Source organism: Salvia hispanica, chromosome 6 (assembly GCF_023119035.1).
Source record: "Salvia hispanica cultivar TCC Black 2014 chromosome 6, UniMelb_Shisp_WGS_1.0, whole genome shotgun sequence".
Lineage (NCBI taxonomy): Eukaryota > Viridiplantae > Streptophyta > Magnoliopsida > Lamiales > Lamiaceae > Salvia > Salvia hispanica.
The window spans coordinates 36,007,299-36,034,241 of NC_062970.1; the positions used below are offsets into that span (position 1 = coordinate 36,007,299).

The window sequence follows — 26,943 nt, forward strand, 5'->3', positions numbered from 1 at the left end:
TGTAAGTCTCTCTAGTTACTTAACAAAATAGAATATGATAAACCTTAGTTAAATCTCTCATACTATTATAGAAGATAATAACATATATAAAACACTTTTAGTTGAATCTCTTTTTCATTTTTTCTTCAAAAACATTTCGAACCCCAACCCTAGGGACTCGAAATCTCGCACCCTTCCTCTCGGTCTACGTTTGGCCGGCCACCTCCATTAGTCTCTCTCGCCGATCACCGATCACAAGCCTATCATGGTCATTCAATATTTGAGGGGAAATGTGCATTTGAGAACTGAACATATTTATAAATAATCTGGAATGTCAACATACATTATCCCTAAAATATGTCACCTCCTTTGCCATGTAGTCATCTGGAAAATTGGCATTTTATCTAATAACATTATTACCATGCGTGAATATTTTAAAATCCGAGCTCCTAGATAACTTAAATTTTAATTTTTCTGAAACTATTTTAATAAAAGATTACGTAGCATAGCAACATCTGCTGAAGGGGCAACTATAGTTATAACGAACCGACCATGAATATTGTTTGATTGTTTTGTGAGTATTCATCAACTGGAGATCAATAGATAAATTGCTAATTTAAAACACAATAAAAATTAGCGGACCAAATTGATCTGGATCATTATAGACGACTCATCCAAATGAACTTTAAAAGGAAATACTACAGTTCAATTTTTCTTCAAAAGTTATGGTAAAAATATTTGGCATTCCTTCTAAAAGAAACCAACTAAATAGTTAAAATAGTACTACTATTAATATTTAAAAACCGAAAAGTAGAGAAAAGCATGCTTTGATAGCATTGTAAATGATTTCGGTGAGTGGTGAATTGTTGAAAATTGTAAAACCAAATATCACGCGGCTTCAACATTCAACCAATTCATTATTTATGGCTACCTATAAAAGTCAATCAACAATCAAACTCGTTACTGTCAAATCCAGTTAAAATAACCCCAATTTTACATATATGTATTGAAAAAATAAATATTTAAGCTAGTTTTTCGAACATAGTAATACTATATAACTACGCATCTCTCTTTATTTTGTTACTTCTATATGACAAGTAGATATTCACAATCACTAGCTAGAGACGTGCTTAAGATCATCACAACTTAAAAAGAAGTGGTGAAATTCATTGTCACGAGGCTTCTATAATATTATGCCCATTACACCATTTATATATGTCGAGATAAAGTTGGACTAAATTAATCTTGGGCCATAGTTTTTCTAAATAAATTCTTTGAATGATACTAGAACTTAACAATTTTAAAACAATATTTGTAGAAAAATGGTAAAATAAATTAAATTATCAATTTAAGTATTTACACAAAAAAGGGGGGCAAATTGATGTTATTATCCATATATAGTTATTGTTTTCCGATGCATTAACTAATTATATATTAGTGTAATTATATTAGATCAAGATAGACTAATTTGTGGAGATAATAAAACGATAAGTCGATAACCCATGCACAAAATAAAAGAAAATTATTTCACATTTTTCTAGATTTTTGAGACATCAGTGTCTAACGACCATTTATGTAGTTACTTATCTGATTGAAAAAAGAGGATATATATTGTGTTAATCTAATTAGTGAACCTAAATAGTTATAATTAGAAAATTAGGGAAATTTGGAGTGATATGAGTTGACGCGCATGCTAAGTGCACGCTTCTGTGGTGACAGCGCCAACCCAGTGTGATATCAACTTCTCCTCTTTCAAGGATCATTTTTTTTTTATCAAATCTATGGAGTATTACTTTTCTTTTTCTTGTTTTTATTCTTTCACGTGTGACAAGAATCAAGATTAATATATTAATTTCACTTTTTGCACAAATAATTACTCATCCTAACTTTAATCTGATGGTTGCTAACATGTTGTCAATTCTCATATTGACATATATATGGGCGATGGCTTGATAGTCTTATGCTTTGCATCATATTCTGAATTTTAGGAAAATTTTCTTTTCAGTGTAGAAAAAGTTATAATAGTGGACAACAAAGCATAACTCTGTGTCTGTGTATGTAAATCTAAAAAATTTATAACAGCGTCAAATTTATATATTTATTCGATCACAATGTCCAAAATTCAATTACAAGATTAAAAAAATACACCCAAAATGTATGTGCAACCACTTCTTTATTCCAAAACTATCATATAATACTAGGAAGATCTTTCCCGTGCGAGAGCGGATTCACATATCGAGATCTATATTATAAGATGATGATGATGATGAATTCCTTCCACCAACACTTAGAATCTTAGATTAATAGATTTTGATGCTCTGAGTCAACTCTCAGCCACTGACAACATTTTCATAACATAAATTTAAAAAAGTAGTAGTAGTAACAAAGAAATAGGTTATCTATACCATTTTCAATCAAAGTCTAACGTTTACACGTAGATAAGATAATTGCCACATCTCATTCGATATGGCTTTAAAATAGTTGAGCTAGGTCATAATCCTTATAACTATTTTCTACACCATTTAAAAAGTTTTGATACAAAATATTTAACTTTAAATATGTAGTTTTCCTTCCAATACCCCTTTTTCGTAATTTAAACCTACTAGATAGTTGTTACGATTATAAATTGAAGAGGAAGAGGAACGCAACGTAAGAGTGAGCTGGGATCGAGTGACACGTCACTTGATAAATGACAACAACTGGATCATCTTATCTAACAACCAAGAGAAAGAAAGAGGAGAGGAGAGGGGCTTGTGAGCTGGATATAAAGGATAGAATGAAACAACACGACCTCATTCATGCATATTGCGTGTATGCGTGAGATCTTGGGCTAGGATCCAGGATCCGTAGCATTTCTATCTTAGCTTAGTTTCGCATTTCATTATCGTACAATTCCTTACATAGGTTCTTATTTGATCATCTGAATCTGTCAAATTCTCTGTATTACATTCTGTAATTGGTGTCATTAGTTTATTACTTGTGCAATTGGTGTCATTATTTTATTACTGAACAAAATATAATTGTGTGAGAATTGCGGTATTGATATTGCTGATTTGGTGTTGCGGAGTGTAATTGTGAAGTTGAGCTTGCAAATACTCCCTCCGTCCGCCATTAGGAGTCTCATTCATGGGTGACGCGGGATTTAACAAATGTTAAGAAAAGTGGATGAAAAAACGTTAGTTGAATAAGGATTTCACTTGTATATATTGGTTTTAAATGAAATGTGAATGAAATGAGTTAGTGGAAGATGGGACCCTATTCGCGGACGGAGGGAGTATAATGTAATCACTAAAATATTATCGACCAACATAATTTCTCTTTCAAGCCTGGAGCCCTGATATTATTGATAAAATAAAATATATTACAAATAAACTAACATGTATATAGTTCATAGAGAAAAAGAAAATAAAAAGAAGCACATAGATTGTATTAAAAAACCTGTAAGTATTTGTTTATGGAACATCTATTGCATCAGAAACCCTGATCCATCACAGGCAGAAATTATAAACTGAACAAAATATAGTACAGAATATTTAAAGAAGAAAATAGTAACAGCTAAAATGGTCTTCAATATGTAAGGAACTTTCTTTCATCAACCACTTCCATGTGTAGTTGCTATATACAACACCCAAAGCTGTTTAAAACTTAGGGCACAAAACACAGGTGAGTGTCGTAACCCCGGTTGCCTTCTAGAGCTTGTGATGGAGCTGCTATCATGCCCTGTCCCATTCAATTTCTTCCTCCCCTTAATTTACAACACTGTCTTCCCACAGTTCAGCGGCTGAGGGCTGTTCAGGCATGACATGGAGGGTGATGGTGCACAATGCAGTCTTTCATACCAGGCTCGCTCGAGAAATCTGCAATCGCGAAACCTCAAACCAACTGATGGCAAAGGTGGGGCTAGAAATTTAGTAAATTTGGGAGAGTGAAAAGAATTAAACAAGCGAACACAGCAAACAAATATAGTATCGAAACTAAATCTACGTGGCTAAATACACTCATTTAGCCCGAAAAATTGACATAGGGTCAATTTCAGCTCGAACTTCAACTATATCTACATTATTCAATCATGATAAATTCTTTCAGTGATAATCTTAGCTCCTTATGATTCTTGGCATCGGAAAGTTCAGTTGAAAGGCCAGATTTTACACGTGATATTTTGACCTGAATAAATTTAATGATATACTACTAGAAATTTAAGATTTTTCACGTCATTTATGTATCTTTTAAATAAAATAAAAACAAATCCATAAAACATCAATTTGGTGATTTGGAACATTTCAACTTTTCAATTTTAAAATTTTATACAGGAGGAAATGTCAATTGGAGTTTCTGACGTTGGAAATACTTCGAGCTAAAACTGTCACCAGTTCATTTATGAAAGCTTGAATAATGTAATAACTGAAGTTCAAGTTAAAACTGTCAGTAAATCAAATATAGCACGGCACAAATTATCATATAAAGTATATAAAACTATCATTTAAAGTCCGAATTTCTAAGGAAAATAAAAATTTGAGGGAGGAGAGCCGAACCTGACTCCGTGCATTGCTTTCATTCGTCCGGCGCTGTGGATGGACAGCCACAGATCGGTCACTAATGAAGGCTATTGTGGTCGATTCTCGTCGTGAATTGATCAGGGCCAGAGGCGGTAACTCTCTCATGACAAATAGGACAAAGGCCGAAGGGACTGACGAACCTGGACATCAGACAAATAGGTATCAAGAAAATCCAACAGGACTTTCAAATCGAGCAGTTTCCATATTAGATATACAGGACTGTAATGGAATGGGGAAGTTGGAAACAGTACCTATGAAATAATATAAAACCAGTAGAAGAGATGTATAAATGTCGCCTATCTGTTGCTCGTGCCAGTGATAAACTAGCTGCAGTAAGAATAAATTCGCTTGATTTGATTTCTCTGCTGAAATCTGAATCGGAGAAAATGTGTACGAAGAATAGTGAAAACTTACAGGTATGTTTGTTGCCATAGCGACAGCAGCACTTGATGTGAAACATATAACAGACACAATGGCCAAGCCAGCAACCTGTACATAGATGCAGGGCACGATAGAGATATTTTAGACAACAAAAATATTAATTGGCCAAACTTGATATTTCAGGCTAGATTGGAAAAAGGGTGATAATCTGGGACATAATACTTGAGCATTTTGGCTAAGATTAAATGACACAAAATAGTATGAAGTAGTTAACCTTCCACATTTCTGTTGAAGCTCGATCCGATCTAACTTTTCTCATTTTTAGGAACAATATAAGTCCTGAAACCAAAGATGATTGGTAAAGGAAAGCATGGATAAAGAAACATCAAGATAAGCTAAACTGAGGTATTCAAAGTACTAACACTGAGTTGAACTCCGTGGACTAAATACAATGAATGCTCATGGTATTTTATTGGGCTAATAGTAATTTATGACCTCGATGTTAGCATTTGTTTTGTTTATTACCTCAATTTTATTTTATTTTTAAACATACCTAACTTTGCAAATTTCACCGCACTCACCCGTAATTTTGTCCTGCTCCATATCCGATGCTGGAATATGATGCGAGATAAATTAAAAACTTTGCAAGGTTCAAGAGATTTCCAATGCAAATCATAGTTGAGGTCATTGATAAAAACGCCAAAACAGAGGTCATAAACTCCTATCATTGGAATTGTGGAACAAACTAGAGGTCATAAGCTACCATCGGGGATTGCTTATAGAACAAATTGGAGGCTATGAAGGAATGCTTATGGAACAAAAGATCTTTGGGCCCACGAGACTAGACACACATCTTAAGCTCCCTTGTTGAAGTTGTGTGACTCCAAGGCTCAAGGCACTAGACACATGAGTATCATAAGCCTTGCTTTAATAATTAGGACACTAATAAGGTAACCCATACGAGTACACCGCATGAAATTCAACAATTTTGTCATGGCACTTAAAAGTTGCTGAAGGAAAATATGAAAATTCACTAAGAGGGAAACAGGTATTCACCGTAGCAAGCCAAGGCTCCTCCGAGCAAAAGAACTGCTATTGCCATCAGATCTACATATACCTGCAAAAATGGTAACGAGCAGGCATAAAATTTTTGCTAGCTAGGCATAGGCATTACCGTATTAGCATTGTCTAAAGTTGATGTATCTTTTAACTCATAACAATGATGGTTATCCATTTGTGAAATTTCATGTATTCAAGATATTCTTAATTTTAAAATTCTAAAATATTGGTGAAAGTGTGAAACAAAATAACTAGATGAGACTAGAGAAGTAAGTAGTTAGATCTAATTTGAGAATAATTCTTTGGATTCAAACTCGCTAGAACCGAGGATAACGAAGAGGCAAGTATTCGTGCCTGAGCAACGACAGCTGAGTCAATAGGATTCTTCCCCATTCCAATCCATATAAGCACAGAAGCCACAACCATTATTGCAAAGATTAAGATAGAAACCTGCTCAAACAATTGTTATTAGATAAGAGACATGTATGATAATATTTTTTAAGATAAAGACAGTTGCAGAAGGATTAAGAAGTTGATATCATACCAGAATCACAACTTTTTGACGGCTTCCTATACGAATTGACATGAAGGAGAAACATCTAGACCGATTACTGGTGCTCGAGTCAGTTGTGTTTGTTTTCTCCAGCAAGGTATCTTGGGGGTTCCATCCATCATCTTCATCGTCATCATTTGAGTGATGGCAAAGGTCAACCCTGCAAGCCATCATATCAGCCCTTTAGCTTCAAACCATGATATTATTATTTTGAGTCAGCATTAAACACAAATGGGAATCTGAAAATCATTTACCCGTGAATTACAGACATAACTAAGATAGTAGGGTACACAAACTAAAAAAAGTATACTATCCTAATGTCTGAGATAGGAGTTTTATATCTAGGATAGTAGCCTGGCGCACAGCAAAAAGATTCTGTACCTTACTTCCTTTTTAATGGTTCCGATGTTGCAACTGAGATCTGTTTACCCCCAAATTAATGCTGACATGTCTGGAAACCATCTAAATACTTTGCCATGATATAGTAATCACTGAAAAATTTTGTAGTGAGTTGCTTGCATGAACTTTTGGGATTAAACTGATCTCAGTAAGTTCATAATCAAATTATAAATATAGAGTGGGCAGAACTTTTGTAGTGAACAAAACTAGAATTTGGCTAGAAGTTCAGTAACTTACAAGCTACTACTATTTCTAGTGCATATAATCATCTTATCTTAGTTCGAAATGGTATATTTAGAACTTAGAAGTACTGTCATATTCACCCTAGCAACACTCTAGTAGTGTACAGAGGGTGGCATAAAGGATCTTCATCTATGTAGCCTCTCCCCCTAGACATTTCAAATCTACTTTAAATATAAATATAGGTGCCTAACATATCAACAGACAAGATTGCTAGCATGTCTACAAGAAACCGCTTCATTATTCCTAATTTACAGAAAATAGAGATAAACACCTATTTATAGATAAAATCTACATTTATTTTACACACCAGAAACTAAATTTGTGGTGAGAGTACAAGATTGCAAAAGTGGGACGAATACTAAGGTCGTATACAATGGAAAATTTAATTTTTGATAACTAATTTGATAAAAAGAAAACATACCAAAATGACAATAGTAGAAGGAATGCTGCAACAAACAGAATTTTTGGGAAAGCTGTGGAAAAATCATATCGCTGAGGTGAGCAAATGTTGTACTATGATTATCAACATTGAATTTCTAAAATCGTAATATGCTTGTGCTCGGCATACCCATGACAATGAACCCACAGGACTGGGACCAACAAGTCCAACTCTTACAAGCAGCAACGAGAGTCAACACAAAATATAGGAAATTACCTGCCAGAGAACCAGAGAAATTTTATATTTTAAGAATCGACCATCGATCATAGGATAAAGGGGGAGCTTCTCAATTATAGGATTTGAGAATCTAAAAGCCATTGTCAGGAAGCACAAAATCAAGTTACATAAGGGTTAATAGTAGTTTGTGACCTTATATTTGGCAGGGATTTTATGACCTCATGGGAAACATGTCTAATGGGTGAGCCTAACTGGACTTCTTATGCATGACAAAATTAAACAAATTTGCAAAGTTTGGGATATTTTTATGAAAATAAAGTTTATAAGAAAAGGAATTTGATTAAGAAAATAAAACAATACAAGCCTGTGTGCATGCTGTCGTGTGTGTATCACAACTTGCATCAACTCAGGGGTTCTGTGTGATACAGTACTCAAAAGCCATAATTTTTCTCACCCAGATTAGAAGACCCGATCAGAAGATGAAAGACCTGGAACAAGAGCATAACTACATCAAATAAAAATTTAAATAAAAATGAATGCACGCTCAAGATCCAGTTTGGAAAATCAACAACAAAACAACATAGTCTTGAGCACTCATTATTGATCATTAGGGCCGAAGGCTCGAAAATAAATTATTCCAGAACGTGGCTAAGAATAATGCACTCTGGAAGTACCTTGGTATTGGTCTGAACAATTAATCATAAAATTACCTTTTGACGGTTCCAGCCAAGCAGTGGATTCCTTGAGTGAATCCTTATTAACTGAAAAAATGGGGAGAGATCAAATGAGATATAAAAAGCTACACGTAGACTGCTGAAAGGTTTTTATATATTACTAATGTTGATTTCAATTAGAGCTGTAGATCAGACAAAAATCAATGGTCCACATTGGTTTCGGTTCCCAGTTAACTCAGGGGAAAAGTATTTATTTGAACATAATATTCATAATTCATGTAGATCCATTTGTTTCTCACATTACATAATTTCTTTTAGCATTTGGCAATAAATCTACTCAACTGATACAAACATTTTTGAATTAACAATTTTACAAGAATTGACGAAAATATGAAAACTCGAAAATGTTCATTTTCTTTTTCCTTTAGGTCTTTATCTATTAGGGTGTGTTATCTTTGGTGGGAAAATGGTTAAATGCCTATATTTTACTTTTTTTCACATGTTTTGTAAAATGGAAAACTTTCCAGGACAACCCATTTTCTGTCATTTATACTCCAGTTCATGATAACATTATCATGGGGTATTAATATTGATATATTTTCCAATCTTTTCTTATCCCTCATTTTCTCATAATAAATTTACAACCAGAGAATGCACCCATGTAATCACTTGGATGAATCTACATTTACCATATGCAACCGATAAGAAAATAAACGTCATCAATGCTTAGACATTTTGAACTATTAGATTTATATCAACATGAAAGTATGAACAAGTGACGGATAAATATATGAAAATTCGACTACTAGTATGTCAAAAATGAAATAACACCTAGACATTTCCAATGGGATCTGAACTGCAATACGGATTCTAGGCTTCTAGCACAGAAATTACATTCTAACAGGAAAAGGCAGAGACCAACAGTCCTTCTAAGCTATTTCCAACAACTATCACATACTACGCCAGCACAACAGATAAGTTTCTGGGAAATTCTTCACCCAAGAGCCAAGATTAAGATCAAGGTAATATGATGCCATCTAAAACAAACCAGTACCACTGTATCAGCCCATGATTGAAAGGCTGCATTCCTAAGTCAAACTCAATGAAGCATAAAAGGATCTTAACTTAAGACTGGTGTTGATTAATAGAAACTCCATAGATATGTTCAAAGTTGCATTTAACATGATTCACTTTCTGCAGCTGCCAATAACCCTGACACTGTCTACTTATGCCTAAATCACTCTCCAATTGCTTATCTCACCACGCAATTCTCATTTATTACAGCCAAACTAAATTTCACTAAAGAGCAAAGCAATGATCCACAATTAAACACAGCAAAACATCAATCCTCTACCCGAAAAGTCCAAAACAAATAAAGAGAACTTCAAGAGGAAACCTCAAGAATGTCACATGGCATTCACTCTAAGAACCTACTTCCAATTGAACCAAATCTACACCTAAAACAACCAAATCCGAGCTAATCCAAACCAATTTCCTTCAATAATGCAATGCCGCCTCGATACATCCACCAAATACTACACAGAACAACCAAAAGAAAGCCAAGAATCACCTAATACAAAGCAATAAATGCCTGAATCAATAAAGCATTGTTGCAAATCCCCATTCATTAAATCAAACTAACACTCAACATCACTCAACGCAAGCATCTAAAACCTGTTAATCCGAAGCAATCGAACAACATGACAAAGGAAATTAAAAGTTGCTGCATAAACAACCTTTTTTCCAACTGAATCAAATTTTCCAACAAAAAATTTGCCAAAAACCAACTCTCACCAAAAAATACAATGTCACCTAATGCATAAATCATCAACTTCACAAAATTATAGATTTTTGAAAAAAAACAATAAAATTACCTGATAAAAAGCAATGAATGCAATAACGCCATCAACACAGGCAAGTCCCAGATTCACACCCACCACCGCCTCCGGATAGCAATTTCCATCTCTCACTTCCAACATTTTAATTTCCCCCCTCTCTCTCACCTCAATCACTTAATTAGAGATAATTCACACCGCAAAAGACAACGTATGAATAGAAATATATCTATAATGAATATACAAAACAGCGGCGATTATCGAGGAGTGTATCTTTAGATTCACAACTTTTTCGATGGTATCTTTGAATTCCTATGCTCTACAGATCTGATTCGGAATCCCTTACCTCTCTTTATATGTGTACACTATTTAATCAATGGGTTTATAAAATTAATCAGAATTTAAATTAATCGCGTACGAATATTAAATTAATAAATCTATGCTCCGATATATTAGTAGTACTACACTAGAAACAGATTTGACTTTAGCTAATAAAAGAGTCGTTCTAAACTGAAAGTAATCGTTTTAGCACTAAGGTGTCTGACACGTGTCTTGATTAGGGCTGGGTGCAGGCAGGGAGTGTTGTTCATCATATTCTATTATTTTATTACTATTACTGTAATTTTTTTTATGAATAAAATAATGGAGGTGAGGAACAATGCACCCTATTGTGCACCTCTCCATAGAGGATCTCATCCCGATGTTTGTCAATACTTCCTCCTCCTAACTAAATTGGTATACTAGGAGTACAAAACTTTTAGGCAATATTAACAAATTAAATAATAGTAGTACGTATTAAATAGGAGGGGAAGAAAAGTAGAGAAATAAGAGAGAGTAAAATAAGAGTGGTGGGATGTTATATAAATAAAAAAAACATGACTCAATTTTGTTGGAACGTCCCAAAAAAGAATACTCCATTTGTCCATCATTTAAAAAGTCCTTTTGACCTGATACGAGTTTTAAAAAATTAGTATTTTGACTTCGTGAAGAAAAGTAAACGCAAAAAGTGAGTGGAATGTGCGACTCATTTAAAGTATAGGTTTTATATTGGATCGTGAGTGTAAAAAGCTAATGGAATGTGGAGTCCGCATACTAAAAGTGGAATACAGTAAATAGTTCTAATCATGAACAACTTAAAATGGCAAAATGGTTCTTTAAATGGTGAACAGAGAGAGTACGACACAACTTATTGGGATAGGAGTAAAAATTGTGACATGAGATCTAGGGCTATCAATCATATCAACGGACTATTCAGATACCAAATTTTGTGGGCTATATATTTTCAACTCTACCGCTTCAAGTTCGAGTCAAAATGAAATGGAACATATATTAACATTGTTTAAGTTTTCTAAATATATTATTTATATTTTTAATGTGTAAATAAAATTCATAAAAGCAAGTTAATAAATTTCTAGAACTACTATTTATGCAAGTATACAAAATTGTAGTATTGTATTACAAAAGTTACCAATCCCACATAAAGGTATTTATTGCTAAAGCTGCAAAAATCAACTAAAAATCAATAAATTCGTTTGATTTTAGATTTTGAACATAAGATGGGTACAAGAGGAATCGTGAAGACGAAATATATGGGAATCACAATAAAGGGAGGGGGCAGCTCATAGCTTGTTATTGTTTAGGTCGCTTGTTTGGTGCATGGTTTTATACAAATATAATTTGGCCAATTATCATAAGGTGGATGAAGCATTATCCTATGGCGGTACTTAGAGTAATGGAATGTGTAGGGTAGGGGGTCATAAAAAAAAAGAAAAAAGTAATGGAATGTGCAGTTCTATCTCTCTCATTTTACTCACTGACACTGTAACCCATTTATGAAATAATAATAAAATTGATTATGAATTTACTATTGTGTTTTATCACTCAGCCCTCAAACTAAATACATAATGAATAATATAATTTACATATCTTAGAATTTTATACAGTGACTTCATATTTATGTACCTGCTAGATTATATATAATATATGTCGAACTAATTTCTAGTATCGAACTGTCGAACTCGTCATTGTTAGTTTGTTTTAGGTTATTGTAAAATATTATTTGTTTGTTTTAGGTCATTTTTGTTTGTCTTAGGTCATTTTATAAAATTCAGATTTTATAAATATGGATGTCATTTTAGATTAGTTTAGGTCATGCCTACTATCATGATCTATTTAATAGGCTAAGAATGACCTCCGTCCTGTCTAAAAATTTGTCTACAATTCTACCGATTCACTAACTATACTTACATTATTCTCTCTCTTACTTTACCATTTTTTCCACTTTAACTATTTATTATTATTTTTATAAAACGAGGGCAGAAACGGAAGTGTGACTCCTAATGGGGGACATAGGGAGTATTATTTATCTCACTAATTTCTGATAAATTATTTTTAGATTGATATTTATATTCAATTTTAATTATATAATTGCATAACTTTTCTTAGTTATATGCGTAGGTGGACCTACGTGGGGTATGGGGTTTTTTTTTGGAACCCCATGCACATTTTGCTATTGACTATATTATGTAAAATTAGACATAATTTATTATGTAATTAGTTAGTTCAGTTGGCTGGATATTCAGTCATGCCATTGCCATCAGCTAATTGTGTGTTCGAATCCCTTGCTGGCATTTCTTGTTTAATTCTAATTCAATTATAATTCTAGCGTCTTTGTTTAATTCTAATTCTAATTCTAGGGTGTTTGGCGGATTTATCTTTTTTAATTCAGGAAAAAAATTGAAGCTATTAAATAAATTTAAAGAGTATTAATGTTGTGTTAAAATTAACCATATTTCTCTCCTCAAAATCATCTTAAAATTTTAAATTAACGTAACTATCTCAATATAATTATATTTTCATCTCCTATAATTTAAAATTAAAGGTAATTTCATAAGAATTCTAATGAGATCTCAATTGCATATGTTCTGCCGATGATTGGATGATAAAATTTTATAATTTTTATTTCAATTTTCGTATATGTTGATAAACAGATTTTATGTCAATAAATGAATCAAACAATCTCAATATAATTATATTTTCTGGTACTTGTGTTGAGATTCTCATGTCATGTTATCATGTTGATATAAAAAAATGGTGAAAATTATTATCTTTTTACTCTTTTGTTGATATTTTATCTACTAATATTTATTGAAATACGTAAGTTTAATTCTCTTCCACTCATTTTAGGATCTAATGGTGTAGGATATTAGTCTTAATTGTAGATTGGATACTTATGCATTTAAACATGACCCTCCGAGTATGTATGTTGAGGTATTCTAAAAATTAAATTTAATTACGTATAAAATATGTTTGGATGATACCATATAAATTAACTACTATATAGTTATGAATTTGCTGTGAAAAATAATGCATTTAATAAAATGTAATCTTTCCATATCCATGCTATACAAGCTTTGGATCAACAATTTATTTAGCTACATTTATCATAAATCTTTCCGTATCGATATGCTGTAAATTAAACATATCTGAACTTATTTGAACAGCTCACTATATAATATAAGAAAATGATAATTATATAAAGGTCCAAATTTATATTCGTTCTTTAGTTTTACTGACTCATTATAATATCTAACAATGATAAATAAACTAAAATCTTCAAGTTCCACGTCATCTAATATCCACCAATTTCGATATATTCTGCAAATCTCAAGTAATATAAAAAGATCAAATTAAGCTAACTTATGAATAGTCAATTGACTAAGAAAAACGCGGTAGCCTGCGCGCAAATCTTCCCAAACTACCCCTGTCCAGAAATTCAAAGTTTGAAACCCAAACACCATAAAACCCATCACTCAACAGCAAATACAACAAACACAAAATTCCAAGTCAAACCAACACGAATCACGATGTTTGCAATGAGAGAAAGAGAAGAAAAGTTCGCCACGGAGAAGAAGAAGTCGCCGTCCGCTTTTTCGTCACTATTCTTCAAGAGGCTGAAATCGAAGGACAGCAACGGCGGCGCCCGCTCGTGGCGCCGGAAGTCGAAGAGCTCCACCGGATTCCGTTGGAAGAGGAAATTCAATTTCAATTTGCGCGTTTGGTTCGTGGACAATGTTCTCTTCAAAATCGTATCGATTTTCGAAGCCGCGGTGCTCGTCACAAAGCTCTGTTTCTTCTACCTCTGCTGCGGCTGCCACTTCTGATTATTGTGAATCCGATTGATTGGTGAAGAGTGATTCGAAGACGGATTTTGGGGGAAATTTTGGATTCGGTCTATGAAATTGAGTTCTGGATTATTCCCATGGCCATGGCAAGGCTGATTTGGCGCTGGAAAAAAATTGCTTTTTTTTTATGAATGAAATATTTCTTTTAATTTGAATTGTTAATATTACTCCACTATTAACTATTTAGATTGGTTTGCACAAGATATTGATTTGATTCTCAATTGTACCAACACTAACACAAAATATTTTTCTATATGATACAGATACGATGAAATAAAATTAACATATGGTCATGTTTACAAACTTTAAAACGTCTAATTTATAATACGCATTATATAAATAATCACTGTGTATTAATACGATCATATTTATACTTTCACTGTGTTTGTATGTCTATGATGCTGATATAATGAAATTAGAATACAAACGACTCGTAATTAAAAGTATCTGTCATGAAACATTCTGTTGTACTTTAAACAAAGTTAGTGCTCCCTCTGGCCCTTAGATTTTATAACATTTTAATTAGACATGAATTTTAAGAAATATAATGCAAATTGGGTTGAAAAAAGTTAGTAGAATGTGTATCCTATTTTTAAATATTAATTTTGTAATATAATATGAGTGAGAATGAGTTAGTGGAATATGAGGTGCAGTATTAAAAATAGTAAAAAGTGAAATGTGACAAGTTTTTAAGATGGACGAAAATGCAAATATATGATAAATTTTTAGGAAATGAGGGAGTATGAACTATATGACACGTCATTTTGCACAAGTAGAGTACAAATAGTGAAATAGTAGGAGTATGATATGATCGATGTTGAGCACTTTTTTTAATGAAAATATGGTTAATTAGACTTTATGTTAAAATATGATAGAAGAATCTAAACTTTTTTTAAAAAAAGTTACAATTGGAAAACACAATTTTCAGCATCCAACAGATCATAAAATGTTGCAAATAGTTTGGGTAAGGATAATCCAATGCTCCAACTTAATTGCTTGAAATAATTGATCGATCACATTTTTTAATTTATAAGGATTAGTTGTTCTTTTCCCATACTTTACTTAAACATAGAGTAAATAAAACTAGATAAAGTCGTTTTCTCAATAAATATTCAAAGTAGCCCGAAAGTCCACGTCAAAATAAGTGTTGCTCAAATTGACTTAGAAAAATATGAAATTTCGAAGAAAATTTGAATAATACTTGAAGCGTGGGTATCAAATTGTGACGCAGCCATAATGGAAAATGTCTACTCAATTTCCACATCCCATTGAAAGTTAGTGGAATGACTGCAATCTAGAATATCATAGGAATTTCCAAGAAACAACCCACGAACCTATAAAAGTAGTGACAACTATAGGTGGGAATCTAAGCCGAATCGATCTATATTCTACTTATAATCATTTTTTCTAAAGTGATTCTCGATAAGTGAAAAGAGTAACGATAAACAACCAAAACAAGATCATATTAGTAATTTTGATGTGTTAATTAAATATTAAAATATTAAATATAGTTGGTTAACAAATTAAAAACACTTTATTAGTTTTTGGCCTCATTTTCAATTTTTTATTTTTATATTTGAATTATTTCTCTATTATTTTTCAAATTTGAATTAAAATATGCATTAATTATATTTTATGATTAAAATTTTTTTTAAAAATTATACACAAATACCATAATATTATGAACGTTCCCCATACTATATGTATGTCTATACTTTTTTAATTAAATGCATAAATAAATTATATTTTTTCTTAAATAAACTAATTTTTGGTTGTACAAAATTTGGTTGCATAGCTTTATTGAAGCGAAAAATACTGTAATTAAAGTTGGTCACAACAATGACGTAACATGTGTTTAATTAATTTCAAATTAATATAGAGCCTTCATTATACTTGTATTTAAAAGACAAATTTTCTAAATTTAAGTGTGTTCATTTTGAAAGAATTGTCCCATTCTTGGAAGAATTTGACCAATTCTTGCATTCACTTTCTATTAATTAATTATTGGGGCCTTATAATTAAGGTGGGGCCTACACTATTCATGCCAATTGAGGAATAATTGAATCTTGCAAAATAGGTAAGATCTGAGTGTACATTGAAAAGTGTACCAAGAAATGGACTTGGTTTTACACATTTGTCCCACCTTTTCACTTTTTCACATTTCCACTTGGAGGGATAAATTTGTCAATCTACAATTCTATTAAGTCAAAGTCTTTATTTTATGGAGTATAATATTTGGATCAATTCTTAGGCCAATTCTAGTATACTAAACAAGAGGGAACATATAAGATATGTGGCCAACTATGGCTCAAATCTTGACGGGCCCAAATTGGTAGAAATGAAATATGAGAAAGTGAACACGCCTTAACAATTAATGTGAAAAAAAATGAGTTATAAAACCCACATGCGCGCGCCGCACGTCTCACTGAAGCTGCAGCTGCGGCCACGAGACATGGCCTTTGACCTAATAATTGGTCTTTGAATGATCGTAGGACTTGGGACTTGGCTTTGTCATATAACGACTTAATTTTGTGGATTGATAAAATAGGACAAATTAAACAGCTCAAGTATGCCAATGGCCACATGGCCAACAACAAAATGGCCTGCCACGTGGATGTTACACCCCAGTAATGATGACACTTAATGTTTAATGATGACACTTAATGTTTGCTTTGACTCCAACAGCCTCTAATACATTGGACGCCAATAAATAGGATTGTCACTCCATGCATTCCTGACACCAACATACTCTCTACCTCATAGTCATACAAGAGCTCTCTCTACATTGTTCTTCTATTTAAACTTTGCCTTTGCCATAATCCAGTTCGCCGAAGCTTTATTGTTAGTGGTGCTGCTAAACCAGAGAGTAAGCTGTTTCATATTTGAAGACAACACGCCAAATCTGAGAGCACTACCGGGGCATAGGGATGAATGTTCGGTTATCGGTTCAATTTTTTGGTCAAACTGAACCAAACCGAAAAAGTGAAATTTTGTGAAAATGAAAACTGAATTAAATCATATTATCCAGAAAACCAAAATCTGAACTTAAAAAAATCAACCCAAAAAAAAAAAAAAAAAAAAAAAAACTAAAATTGCATAAATATGTCAAGAAGTTTTGGAAATCCGAAATTGCACAATAATCTAAAAACAAAAAACAAAAAATTATTTTCTATAATTAACACAAATATTGTATCAACCAATTCACATTTTCAAACAGTGCTCCCTTAGTCCAGCCCTAAGTTGAACATTTCATTTTCGCATGAGATTTTATACAGTTTTATTTTGTGAATTAATTATAGATAAAAATGTTTTCCATTTAAAAAGTATGTCAAGAGTGGGACATACGAAAAAGAAAAATATGTCACTTAGAATGGGACGAATGAAATAAAATCTATTAGTATTAGAATTATTATTAATATAAATCAATACAAATAGAGTTTGTTTTTAGGTACTATAATATACTTCCTCGGTGTCTTTTGAGGTGAGGTAATGTGAATCTTATAGATTGAAGACTCATGAATTTGCCCCGGACTTATTCTTGTAAATAAACCCAACAAATAAACTAGATAAACCAAGAAATGGAACAAGGAAAATGGATAAAAGAATAGAGGATGGATTAGTGTTATGATTTAGGTGAAGAAAAAGAAAGAAATCCCAAAGGCACTTTCACATACAAACACCTAATGGCTCCACAAACTAGCAACACAAGAACTAGCAAGCATACCTTTACAATCAACCTTAGCCCGGCAAAAGATCGAATGCAACCCGAAGAAATTTGATAAGTCTTCAAAAGATGAAGAAGGTGAGCTCTCAAATATGGAGAAATTGTCTCTTACAAATATTCAAAAGCTGATGACAAAAACCCTAGACATGGGTATTTATACTAGAGGTTAAAAGTGCAAAACAAAAGAGGAAAAATGAGCAAAATTCGAAAATCGCACAAAACGCCCGGGTCGGGCGTTTTTCTTCTCCAGGCCGGGCAAATTCTCTGTGGTCGGGCGTTTTGCTTGTTGGACTGCGCGGCTTTTGTAAAACGACCATAACTTCCTCGTCCGGGCTCCGATTGAGGCGTGTAAGGTACTCACGCGAAGCTATTTTGACGATGAAGACAATGGTGGTCTTAGAAGCGAATTTGGACACCATCTTAATAGGCAAATTCTGATTTGAGTCAGACCTCCGCATCCGGCTTGGCTCCTTGCCATATCTCCACCTTCTTTTCGACCCCAATCAACCCATGGCCCTCGATGTCGTTGCATCCTATGATTGTGAATATCCGGATTCACATCATGAGGTGTGTCCTCCAAGAATTGTAGTGTTATGTTGATATTGTGTACACCATTCTTTTGTGCATTTGGTGTTTCATACACTCTTGTTGAGTTTAATAAAATTTCATTTGTATGTGTTATTATAAATTTATAATTGATTTTGGGGTTTCACTTATACATTATATATACTTCCTCCGTCCTTCATCAATTATTCACTTTTGTCATTTTCGTCCGTCGCTCATTAGTTTTCCATTTCATTTTTTACAATAAATGGTAAGTAGACTCTCACATTCCACTAATTCATTTCGCTCACATTTTATCATAAACTAATTTATAAAACTGAGACTCATATTCTGTTGGATATTTTAGTGTAATTGGATTAACTTGATTGATCAGTATTATCATAATGAGACATCATGTAAGTCTGGAGGTGCGGAGTGCACGCATTTGAATTCATTATAATGTTAGGGACGAAGCCCCTTAACAAATGGATGGGGGTCCGGGGGCAGCATCCCCGGGTAGCGGGGTCCAAGGGGCAGAGCCCCTGGCTGGGGTCGAGCTAAATGTAATTTCTGAAAGTCAAAGGACTAGTTTGCAATTTTGGAAACCTTTGAAAAACAGTTAATTTCGGTTATGAAATTAACAGATGCGCTGGTTCATATTGTTAAAAACTGATTAATTCTTGTTTGGTTCGAAGATTTTTTTTCTCAGAGATCAACATAAGAAAGTTCTGATTTTCTCTGAATTGTATCCGATCAAATATTTTGGTAGAACCACCGAAATTGATTTGATCTGAAAGTGATTTCATCACGACTTTCAGATTATCCGTTCTGTTTAGTATTTTGAATTTTCCTAACATATTCCACTTCCTAATTCAATCTTCTCTTCTTTTATATTTTTTAAAACTCGTGCCGAAATCAAAGTGAATAATTATTTGGGAACAAATAAAAAGTAATTGACTAATACCCCATCTAACATATAACATCAAGATTAAACACTCAATAGTACTGAGATTATATAATAGCATACACCTACATTATTTGATAAAATTATCATGGAAATACTTGGATTACAGACCTCAATCCTAAGACAGGAGTGATTTTATAATTTTGGAAGCCAGCTGAAGAAAAGAGGTGAGCCCACTCTTTCTCAGTTCTCTCTTTTCCGGTCAGCACAGTCATCATCAGCACATCAAAAAACAACTGAGTTTGAAAGGTATTATGCTCTTGCTTCTCACAATCCACAACCATATCCACAATTATCACCTTCCCACCATTCCCTATTGCTTCTTTGCATTTTTTCAATATTCTAACACAATCTTCTTCGCCCCAGTTATGTAGTATCGACTGCAAAAATGATTAAACCACTTAAAATTTCACATAAAATAAATGAATAAAATCAACAGTACCAATTTTCATAGTACCTACCTTGAGTATAACAGCATCACCAGGAGGAATGAACTCAAACATATCGCCACCCACAAACGTCATATTCTCAGATCCCTCAAGCCCATGAACCACTTGTGGAAGGTCGAGCACAACGCATTTCAAGCCCGGAAACGCGCCAGCCACCACCTTCGCCACCACCCCAGTGCCCCCACCAACATCCACCACACTCTCCAAACCCTCAAATACATGCTTGCATTCTTTCACAAGTATGCTGCTCACAAACCGCGAATCACTAGCCATTCCCTCATTGAACACTTTATTCCAACCCTCGTCTCTCCCTCCAAACTCCCATTGATTTACACCGTTTCTAGTGAAGAATGGAGTTGGGCATTCGTCGCTAAACCATTCGGCCATATGATGGAATGGATCCACCGTGATCGCATCAATCCCGAGGAGTGCGAGAGGGGCGAAGCTCAAGGGCTCGTCTCTCAGCAAGAGACGCGAAGCCCTTGTGAGCGAGTAGGCCTCTTCCTCTTCCTCGATCTTAACCTTGTCGAAGATGTTGAAATGGACTAGAATTCGCATCAGGCGAAAGAGGGCGTGGGATTTGGCTTTGTTGATGGAGAGGGCGTTGGCCAATTCACAAAGTGTGATAGGCTTGTTGTGTTTGTGGATGGCATCGGGTATGCCTAATTGAATAGCGGATTTAAGGGACATTGAGCTTATGTAGTTGTATATGAGATTCCAAACATGGGATTGAGCATCAAGAAGCTCTTGCCTGGAAGCATTGGGAACCACCATTTTTTTTTGGATGTGCAATAGACAATAGTTACATGTAATTGGTGTCCATTTATAGCAATAACTGCCTAAAATTTGCAGGCGGCGTCCTCCCTCTTAGATATTTTAAAATAAGAATTTGAACTAGTCAAAGAAGCTAGATCACCTAATTAATAACGGATCTGTATAAATAGTGGTGACCAAAATTGAAAGAGACATAGTATAAAAAATGGAAAAGAATTTGAAATCTGCCGTCCTGCGCCTTGCTACCGCCAAGTCGCTGCTTCTTACGCTTCACTAGTGAAGCTTTTTTTCTCCGCCAAATCTCATTCTCTATTAGCAACGTATCAATTACTCTATCCGTTCCATTGTAAATGAAAATTTTTTGAAATATAAAATTAAATTTGTTAACCTTTCATAAATTGAGATTAAATTTGCTAAACTTTAATCAATCATGAACACCTTTCAAAAGTGAGTTGCTTTCAAAGGGAAAAGAGCTTCCTCTCCAAAAAAAGTCTTCTGAAATAATTTTACCAAAGAAGAGCCCTTAAAGTTACTAATTTTCTAACAAAATAAAATTATACTACTGTCGTATCTTGGTGGTATTAACTCTAGTTTGTACATGAATGGAAAAACAAAAAAATGAGAATAACTTATATATTTCTCCTAGAGTTTTATTGTATGTTTGCAAAGGATCCATCAGAATTTCCAATTGCCTTAATGGTAGGACAACTAACCTGCCCTAAGTGTAGATGGGAACTTATTAGTGCTAGATTAATCTTGACTCATTTAGTAGTGAATCGAATTTAAGATTTGATTATATTCTAAAAATAGCGTTGAATGACATTTTGATAGTACTACAAAAAGGTCTAAAAGTGCTTTGACTATTATAAATGTAGTTCACTCTTTCCCTAAAGTGAATTAAACTATTTAAATAAAAGCAAATGCTATAAACACAACTCTGTTCCAATTTTATTTGATTTTTGAAATGCCAAACCATCGGAATTGAATAATTCGAAAAAATGTAATTAGTTGAATATTGTTTTAAAAAAGGAAGTAAAAGTAGAATAGGAGTAATAGAAAAAGCAACAAAAAAGTGAGACAATAAACCCCCCAAAAACGCAAACCAACCTTAACCCCTTAAATCCTTATTCATTTTCACACCTCACCTCACTTCACTCACATCGTTCGCATCGAATCGAATCGAAAATTTCCGCCGTTGCTGCCGCCATGCAATCCCTCAACTACACCGCGCTCCGCCCCTCCCCTCTCGAGCCTCTCCGCTACACCGGAGGTGCCAGGCTCCCCGCCAAAAAGAAGCTCCAATTCAAAGTTTCCGCCTCCGCGGCGCCGAAGCGGGAGACGGACCCGAAGAAGCGTGTTGTGATCACGGGAATGGGGCTGGTTTCGGTGTTCGGGAACGAGGTTGACGCCTACTACGAGAAGCTGCTCAGCGGCGACAGCGGAATTTCGCTGATTGACAGATTCGATGCGTCTAAGTTCCCCACGCGCTTCGGCGGTCAGATTCGGGGCTTCAATTCGGAGGGCTACATTGACGGGAAGAATGACCGGAGATTGGATGACTGCTTGAGGTATTGCATTGTCGCCGGTAAGAAGGCGCTCGATGGCGCAGATCTTGGCGGGGAGAAGATCAATAAGGTATATTTGTGCTTTTATTCTTTTCCTGAGCTGATTTCTAGGTTTTAGGATTTCGGTAAAATCGATGTGTTTCTGTTGAATTTGGTTTGGTTAATGTTAAGCTGTCGTTGTTTTTATTGGTGAGTAGTAATGCTGAGTGTTTCGTGTGTGGATCCATTGGCTATTTGCATTTGAGCTTTGTTTCGTGTTGTTCAGAAGCAACTCATTATTTAATTTGTAGTAGTATGCTTTAACTTTGAATTTGGTTTTATATAATGTGATAATGATAATGTTTTTAGTAGTGATGAGTAATGCTGAGTGTTTCAGGGTGTCCGATGTTTAGTGTGTGTGTCGAATTATCTGTATTTGAATTTGAGCTTTGATTCGTGTTGTCAAGACTCAAGAAGCAACTAATTGTTTATAATTTAAAATTGTGCCTTTTTTTAGCTTGCTTTCTTGCTGATTTTTGAGGTTCTAAGATTTCCATAAATCAATATGTTTTTAATTGGACTTGGTTTGATAATGCGACGATGATGATGTTTTTATTACTGAGAAGTAATGCTGAGTGTTTCAGAATTCACGATGTTCAGGTGTGTGGATTCATTGGCTATTTGCATTTGAGCGTTGAATAGCTTTGTTAATAAGCAACTAATTATTTTTTTTATTAAAACAAAATTGGTTAATAGGTGTGTTTAACTTAAAAATCAGGTTTCATAATTCTTTTTTTTTTTTTCATTTATATTGATTTTAATAACTTTGTTTATGATGTTTGTTCTTTTCTGAATTTGGTTTGATAATGTGATGATGATGGTGTTGGTTTAGTACGGGGTTATGATGCCGAGTTTTTGGAGTTTCCGATTTTATGCTTGTAGGTTCATCGGCTGTTTGCATTGAGCCTTGGTTCATGTTGTTTAGAAGCAACTAATTGTTTAATTTCTATGAAAATTTTAGGTGTCTAATTACTTCACTTCAGTTTTCAGTGTGCAAATATCTCCAAGAATGAGGGATTTTAAAATTCATTCTAACCTTTTATACCGATCTCAAAATTATTGGGATTGAGAAACTTCTCATTTGCCCCAACACTGTGTGTGAATGTCCTTTCATATTGCTGTGGCTGAGAGCCGGTAGATTTTGGAATACATTGTTGGCCTCTTTGAGATTTCCAAATTTTAATCTGTGTGGATTCTCTGGGCCTTGTATTGGACGTGGATTGGTGTTGAATGGGTTCTTAAGAAACAACTTTTTTTTGTATAATGTTTCCCCCCTTTTTGAATCGGTTTGTAACTTTGTACTTATGATTTTCGCCTAGTTCATTATGCTCTGATGCAGCATGCAAATCTTCCCAAAATGATTTTTTCATAATTCATTTTACCTTCAAATTGATCTTAATTCTTGGGATTAGTGGCATATGCTTCATTTGTATTATTGTTTGAGTCGTCATTGTTTTTGTGAATATCTTTTGGATCTGTGGGGACTTTCCTCGAAGCTGATTGTGCATGTTGTCATTGCAGATTGATAAGATCCGAGCTGGTGTTCTGGTCGGGACGGGAATGGGTGGTCTTCAAGTATTCTCTGATGGTGTTCAGGCTCTAATAGAGAAAGGCCACAGGAAAATAACTCCGTTTTTCATACCTTATGCTATAACAAACATGGCCTCTGCTTTGCTTGCTATTGATCTTGGCTTGATGGGACCCAACTATTCGATTTCCACTGCTTGTGCCACCTCGAATTATTGTTTCTATGCGGCAGCCAACCATATCCGTCGGGGGGAAGCTGATTTGATGATTGCTGGTGGAACTGAAGCTGCAATTATTCCTATCGGATTAGGTGGTTTTGTTGCTTGCAGAGCATTGTCGCAGAGAAACGACGACCCACAAACTGCTTCGAGGCCCTGGGACCAAGAGCGAGATGGTTTTGTTATGGGTGAAGGCGCTGGAGTTTTGGTATGGATCCGATTTCTTTGTTTCTCGTCTCTACAAACATGATTAGATAAGATAACCTTAAATTAGTGTTTTCTTCGATCTTTTTAAACAGGTGATGGAAAGTTTGGATCACGCGATGAAACGAGGGGCACCAATCATTGCTGAATATTTGGGTGGTGCAGTGAATTGTGATGCGTATCATATGACAGATCCTAGAGCTGATGGACTTGGAGTCTCGTCGTGTATTCACAAGGCACTTGAAGACTCGGGCGTTTCACCCGAAGAGGTACTTTTAGATTGTTATATCTCCGTATGATGCTCCGAGCTGCCACACCTGCACGTAGGAAGGAGTAAAACCATTTACCTTAATGTAATTGGATTCTCTAGAACTGTAGAGTGTGTTCATAGATTCGTGACCATCTGTTTCCTAGTTAATGGAGTAGTAATTTTTGAGACAGGAAACCCATTTCTTGCCTCTGCTATTGCACATACTAAATTCAAACTCGATATTAAAATATCATTTAGGGACCATTTCTTTTTATTAAATTCAACTTCGAGGGTGCTAAGGTTGCTGTAACCGGTCTAACATGAGCCTTTGCAGGTTAACTACATAAATGCACATGCCACTTCCACGATCGTGGGTGATCTTGCCGAACTAAATGCAATTAAGAAGGTGTTCAAGAACACTTCTGGGATCAAAATCAATGCAACTAAGGTTAATACTCTCTCTCTCTCTCTCTCTCACACACACACACACATATGCACAAATGCTCTCTTATACTGATTTCTGCGTATTTATCTTCTTACAGTCGATGATAGGGCACTGTCTTGGTGCTGCTGGTGGTTTGGAAGCTATTGCAACTGTAAAAGCAATTACAACGGGGTGGCTTCATCCGACCATAAACCAATTTGTAAGTTGCAACAACACGTAAACGAATACTTGAAATGCAGTCTGTGCTCGAAAGAAAGGTCTCTCTCAGCTAACATTTCTCTCTTTCAAATTGCTTTCTTCTGCAGAACAAAGAGCCCTCTGTAGATTTTGACACTGTTGCAAATGAAAAACAGCAGCATGACATCAATGTTGGTAAGATCTTGTATACTAGTATCATCTAATTCATCATTGAACGAGATTTTACACTTGATGGTCTATGGTTTAGTGTTTAAGATCTGGTTTCTCACTTGCATTCTTTGCAGCAATCTCGAATTCCTTTGGATTTGGAGGTCACAACTCTGTTGTCGCGTTTTCTGCATTCAAACCATGATCTGGATCGAGCCTCCAACCGAGTTGCTTGCAGTCCGTCAGTGGCTTCCTCGTCTCACTGTACTAGTCTCTCTCCTACGGTATTTCGGGCCGGGCTTATACTAGCCTAAATGGGCAGTAAGCTCTGAGTTTTCGAGAATTAGTATTCCAAAGTGCGTTTAGTTTAACCTCTTCTTGAATACATAATTTTTGCTTCAATCTTGTAGCAACAGCTCTCTTTTGTAATTGTATGTACCTTTCTTCTTCAACAACTATTCAAACTTTCTCATGTTTCCGAGACCATTTTCACCCTTGTTTCCATTAAAATGCAGTTTTCTTTCCTTTTCCAAAATGATTGTGCATCTCAAACTCTCTATATTTTGTACACATATACCATCAATCTATGACCTCCAGATGTGCACATAAAAAAATAGAGAGTATTATGCAATTCTTGAATAATGAATAATGCATTAACTCGTAAAATTCAGGTCACAAAATTTAATGTTCTCATCGTCCAACTCGGGAAAAAAAAACTACTGGAATTCTAAAATAATAACGTAAAAAAAAAATCAAAAAGCTTGGAATAAGATTTCCAAATAAGCTTAGTGTATACTTTACAACACAGATTCGTGCAACCTTTTTCCGAAGGAACTCTTTTGAAAGAATTTATTTGTACCTAAAAGTGTAAAACTTATAATTCTCTGAGACTAACTTAATCTTCAATTATTCAAGATTATTTATTCACAATTATTTGAAATTAATTATCGTAATAGGAAGAGATTATCCAAATTCGTTTATGAGGTGTTGCCCTAAACAAATACAAAATCAAATCATGCAATCGAACAACATATTAATAGTGACTTTATTAAACGTATTTTAAAACCATTACAACACATTTTCCTAAAGACCATGTTCATGTAGGACAACTTTTACATAATCGTTTACTTTCTACTACTTATCTTCATTCTTCCTCTCTTGAACCCCATCTATGATAACATTTTTCCTTTTTTTTATTCTTTAAATTTCAACAATTTCTAATCCTCGAACTACCGACGATCTAGTCTTCGTCTAGATTAGTAAAAATTAAAGATATTTTGGCACATTTTTGACAAATTGATACTAATAAAAAAAATGAAGGGGGTTTAGTTTAAGCCTCTCCCCTCTCTCTAGTTACTACTATTATTTCGAAGAAACAACCATAATAAAAAGCTAAATATCGGATCAAATTCCGGCC

The 26,943-nt window shown here is 34.4% G+C and overlaps 4 protein-coding genes across 7 annotated transcripts; 2 read left to right on the forward strand and 2 right to left on the reverse strand.

Moving 5' to 3' along the window:
* Window positions 1–3,385: 3,385 nt before the first annotated feature.
* On the reverse strand, window positions 3,386–10,650 carry LOC125196533 (tobamovirus multiplication protein 1-like). 4 transcript variants are annotated; one of them, XM_048095089.1, is made up of 14 exons: window positions 10,335–10,650; window positions 8,497–8,547; window positions 8,241–8,274; window positions 7,739–7,825; window positions 7,592–7,643; window positions 6,520–6,688; window positions 6,330–6,425; window positions 5,973–6,033; window positions 5,498–5,527; window positions 5,191–5,255; window positions 4,950–5,024; window positions 4,787–4,862; window positions 4,512–4,675; window positions 3,386–3,836 (listed from the first exon to the last, which is right to left on the reverse strand). In XM_048095089.1, exons 1-14 carry the CDS (start codon window positions 10,437–10,439, stop codon window positions 3,813–3,815), a joined length of 1,089 nt encoding a protein of 362 aa, XP_047951046.1. In that variant the 5' UTR covers window positions 10,440–10,650; the 3' UTR covers window positions 3,386–3,812. The 4 variants fall into 4 exon arrangements, with proteins under 4 accessions (XP_047951046.1, XP_047951047.1, XP_047951048.1 ...); XM_048095090.1 differs by having other exon boundaries at window positions 3,386–3,861; XM_048095091.1 differs by lacking the exon at window positions 5,498–5,527 and having other exon boundaries at window positions 10,335–10,647.
* A 3,464-nt stretch (window positions 10,651–14,114) lies between these two features.
* On the forward strand, window positions 14,115–14,680 carry LOC125197088. The gene has a single exon (XM_048095790.1). The coding sequence runs from the start codon at window positions 14,162–14,164 to the stop codon at window positions 14,456–14,458; it is 297 nt and encodes a 98-aa protein (XP_047951747.1). The 5' UTR covers window positions 14,115–14,161; the 3' UTR covers window positions 14,459–14,680.
* A 5,068-nt stretch (window positions 14,681–19,748) lies between these two features.
* On the reverse strand, window positions 19,749–20,933 carry LOC125191653 (8-hydroxyquercetin 8-O-methyltransferase-like). Its single transcript, XM_048089048.1, has 2 exons — window positions 20,172–20,933; window positions 19,749–20,090 (listed from the first exon to the last, which is right to left on the reverse strand). Exons 1-2 carry the CDS (start codon window positions 20,931–20,933, stop codon window positions 19,797–19,799), a joined length of 1,056 nt encoding a protein of 351 aa, XP_047945005.1. The 3' UTR covers window positions 19,749–19,796.
* A 1,115-nt stretch (window positions 20,934–22,048) lies between these two features.
* Window positions 22,049–26,018, forward strand: LOC125191920 (3-oxoacyl-[acyl-carrier-protein] synthase I, chloroplastic-like). Its single transcript, XM_048089354.1, has 7 exons — window positions 22,049–22,568; window positions 24,059–24,490; window positions 24,582–24,755; window positions 25,071–25,184; window positions 25,279–25,380; window positions 25,487–25,553; window positions 25,664–26,018. Exons 1-7 carry the CDS (start codon window positions 22,140–22,142, stop codon window positions 25,729–25,731), a joined length of 1,386 nt encoding a protein of 461 aa, XP_047945311.1. The 5' UTR covers window positions 22,049–22,139; the 3' UTR covers window positions 25,732–26,018.
* The last annotated feature ends 925 nt before the right edge of the window (window positions 26,019–26,943 follow it).